This window comes from Triticum aestivum, chromosome 6B, assembly GCF_018294505.1.
Source record: "Triticum aestivum cultivar Chinese Spring chromosome 6B, IWGSC CS RefSeq v2.1, whole genome shotgun sequence".
Taxonomy (NCBI): domain Eukaryota; kingdom Viridiplantae; phylum Streptophyta; class Magnoliopsida; order Poales; family Poaceae; genus Triticum; species Triticum aestivum.
In genome coordinates this window covers 219,757,267-219,760,790 of record NC_057810.1, presented here as the reverse complement: position 1 = coordinate 219,760,790, position 3,524 = coordinate 219,757,267, and the positions used below count along the sequence as shown (strand labels likewise).

The window sequence follows — 3,524 nt, the reverse complement described above, 5'->3', positions numbered from 1 at the left end:
CATCTACCATCTCGAATGGCAACTAAATCGTCATCCCGCGGGAGTACCTAACCTAGATGCGCCAGGATGTGTGAGCATTTTTGCTTCGTGCCACACGCACGGGATGAAAAGATGAGTAGTACTTTGTTGGGCGTGTAGCACGAAGTAGCTGCGACCACATGTATGGGCTCGTGTGGGCTGCTACCTGCTCACGCCACACACGATGTGTGGGCGGATGGCTAGTGTGTCACACGTGTGACAGTTAGCCGCGTCCAGGTAGATACAAGTACTACATCAGCTCAATTGCTGCTGCATATATGCAGCAGCTGTACACACGTACGCACGCACATCTACCACACCGTTCATCAGCTGAATAGCTACCAGCCTAGCTAGCCCTAGACCACGGCGGTAACTCATTACCTTCCAAGAGCGCGTGTGAATATGCGGAGCGCCGGGTACGCGGTGGTGCAGCAGGCGCTGGGAGCGGAGGCAGCGGGCGCGGTGAGGCAGGCGGCATGCCTGGCGAGGGAGCGGGGTCACGCACAGGTCACCCCGCTCCACGTCGCTAGCGTCATGCTCTTCTCCGCGCCGGGCGGCGGCGGCCTCCTCCGAGCTGCCTGCATCCGGTCCTCTCACCCACCGTCTCATCCGGTCCAGCTCGAGGGGCTCCAGCTCTGCCTCGAGGTCGCGCTCAGCCGCCTCCCGATGGCCTGGCCACCCGCTGCCGCCACGTTCCACCACCGCGGTGCGGGTGCTCCGGTACTGGAGCTATCGAACGCTCTCATGGCCGCGTTGAAGCGCGCACAGGCGCACGGACGCCGAGGCACCACGGACGGCGGCCAGCGGCAGCCGCCAATGATCGCCGTCAAGGTCGAGCTGGAGCAGCTCGCCGTGTCCATCCTCGACGACCCGAGCGTCGACCGCGCCATGCGCGAGGCCGGTTTCTCAGGCTCCCGGGTGAAGGCCAACGTCGGGAAGGGTGACTCGCCGGAGCAGTCTAATAGCGTCCGCATCCACCGTAGCGACGGCATAACTTCTCCGTGTCCGGTTAACAAGGTTATGGCTACACCTACACAGACATCCCCTGGAGCCGTTTGGGATGTGCTCCATCAGCCTGGCGTCGTCCCACATGGAAGCCTCGCACTAAGACCTAGCTACCAGAGGTAGGAATTGACTGCGTGAACTACTATTACTATCTTACTTTTGGAGTGGGTTGTGCCTGATTTCCAGTCGCGCATATGATACACTGGCAAAGTAATAACCTGATCATGCATATAAACAAGTCACATGCATGCATGCACGCTGGGGTGAACGTGGATTTAAACTAGAATGATTATTGTTGATGATTTTTTTTTTGAAAAGGAAGTCAAAATCTACATCAAAATCCATCATAGCTAGTCGATTTAGAAATAATGATTTCTCGATGGATTTACTAATTCTCATATAAATAAGGATTAACTAAATTTCACCTAACTCCTGCGCTGTCTAATTATATGGAGTCATGTGGATTTTTCCTTTTTCTTCTTTTTTCTGTTTGATTGATTTTTTGTGTGGTTTCATTTCTCTCTTTTTCCACGCTCCGTGTAACTACAGTTGCACTTTCGCTGGTTATGCGTAACTACATGTCCACCGTCTCTGCGCAAGTGCAACTTGTGCGCCCACTAAGTGTGTGGAACGTCATGTCCAAGAGTGACGCGTGAATGCAGTTGCATGCTCGTCAGCCGTGTCCAGCCACATTTATATATTTTCGGAAAATGAAATACAATAAAAAAGTGGGAAAAGGGAGGGAAGAATAAAAGTGAAAGAAGAAGAAGAAAAAAAAGGAAAAATAAACAGTAAAAAATCCTATGGTGAGGAAGTTACATGTGGAGACATTTACTTGAATCTCTAATAGATGAGAGCTAGAGGGAACCCATTTCTCAAATTAGTACTCATAAACATCTCATCGAGAGCTGCTCATCATTTTTGTTCCTCACAAATCTCAGGGTTTAGATTTCACAACTGCCGGTGATAACTTAGAAATAGTTATGCATTTTCCAACCTACTCTAAGTTCTAAAAAACGTTATTTTCCACCGGTCGGAGAAATAGCAAAAGTGACAAATTAAGCTCTAACAATATTAATTGGTGTCAGTTATTCTTCATCCAGGGGTGATCAAGCGTGCGAAGCAAAACCAAGAGAAGCGAGGACGTGGGCATAGCCCAGTGGTTGGGGGCGCATGATTGTAAACCTAACGACCAGAGTTCGATCCACGTCGGGGACGAATTTCTGGAATTCTCATGAGGGATGCTTCTTCTATATCAATAAAACCGTGGGTGCTAGTGCCCATGGAGTTTCATTTTTTCAAAACCAAGAGAAGCAGGGTGGTCGGCTTTTGTTAGCCTCACTAGGGTAGCCACAGCGACGTCATGGCTCCACCTCCAGCATGATGCAATCTCTACATCCCATTTCCACGGCACCGGTCTACAGGTACGTGAAATTCAGTACAAAATTCCAGGGGGTGCTGAGGATTAAAAAACTATGATTAAAATCCACGCAATGCATGCAGCAGCCTACCTGCTGGCAACAGAAGTTCAGCGAGCTCACCGCAGAAAATCTTAAGATTCTATGCGATGCGCTCGAACTGCGCGTCCCGCAGCACAAGGGCATCATCCCCGCAATAGCGGCCACCGTGCTGCGGTGCCGATCCGGCATGAGGAGGCCAGCCGCATCGACCATGTGGCTGCTCTTTCGAGGTAAGGACGTCCACGGCAAGAAGGCAATGGCGCAGGAGCTCGCGAAGCTCGTATTTGGCTCCAACGCCGAGTTCGCCGTGCTTAACTCCAGCAAAGACTCCTCGTGCGGCGCCGGCCATCTCTCCCTCAAGAGGCGCAGGCCGTGGGACGTAGACAATGGCTATGTTGGGATAAGACTGTTCGAAGCAATCCTAGAAAACAGCCATCGTGTTATGTTTATCGATGACATCGACAAACTCGATCCTGAGTCGGAAATAGCGATGGAGAACGTGATCACGACGGGGAGAATCATGGGCTGCAATGGCGGCGGCGTGGTCAGTCTGGAGGATGCCATTGTAGTGTTGAGTTCCGAGGCATCTGAGTCGAGGTCGTTGGCTCCCTCAACCCCTCCGGCGAAGCGACAACAAACTCGTGAGCTAAACCGCGAGGAAGATGGCGCGGAGAAGGGTGTGGAGTCACGTCGTTTTGCCTTTGATTTGAACGCTCGCCCAGACGATGTGGAAGAGAAGGAAGAGAACTCGGCTGACGAAGGGGGGATCATGGGTGTTCTGGATGGTGTGTTCTGTTTCGATTAAAAAAATTGTTTGCCTTTTGTTTATGTTCTCTTCATTTTCTTTCTAGGATAATTCTATTTTCAGTTTTTTCATCGCTTTTTATGGCCATAATGTTTACATTAATTGTGTCATATGTAGGTAGTAATGTTTTGTCTAGATTCTTCACAATCACAAATCTCTAATTACGAATCACAGGCAGATATATATATTCTATGTTTGCGGTGCACGTACCTAAAATGCACTTTATTTATGAAAAC

General features: G+C 50.3%; 1 protein-coding gene across 1 annotated transcript; it reads left to right on the top strand.

Annotated features, from left to right (window-relative positions):
• The first annotated feature begins 344 nt into the window (after positions 1–344).
• On the top strand, positions 345–3,288 carry LOC123139112 (protein SMAX1-LIKE 3-like). The gene is made up of 3 exons (XM_044558912.1): positions 345–1,142; positions 2,333–2,447; positions 2,527–3,288. Exons 1-3 carry the CDS (start codon positions 421–423, stop codon positions 3,286–3,288), a joined length of 1,599 nt encoding a protein of 532 aa, XP_044414847.1. The 5' UTR covers positions 345–420.
• The last annotated feature ends 236 nt before the right edge of the window (positions 3,289–3,524 follow it).

Bases quoted from the DNA above. Each gene is read 5' to 3' on its own strand.
- LOC123139112 (XM_044558912.1), top strand. From the start codon at position 421: ATGCGGAGCGCCGGGTACGCGGTGGTGCAGCAGGCGCTGGGAGCGGAG. The intron at 1,143-2,332 runs GTAGGAATTGAC...TTCAAAACCAAG, and splicing joins CTAAGACCTAGCTACCAGAG to AGAAGCAGGGTGGTCGGCTT. The intron at 2,448-2,526 runs GTACGTGAAATT...CAATGCATGCAG, and splicing joins TCCACGGCACCGGTCTACAG to CAGCCTACCTGCTGGCAACA.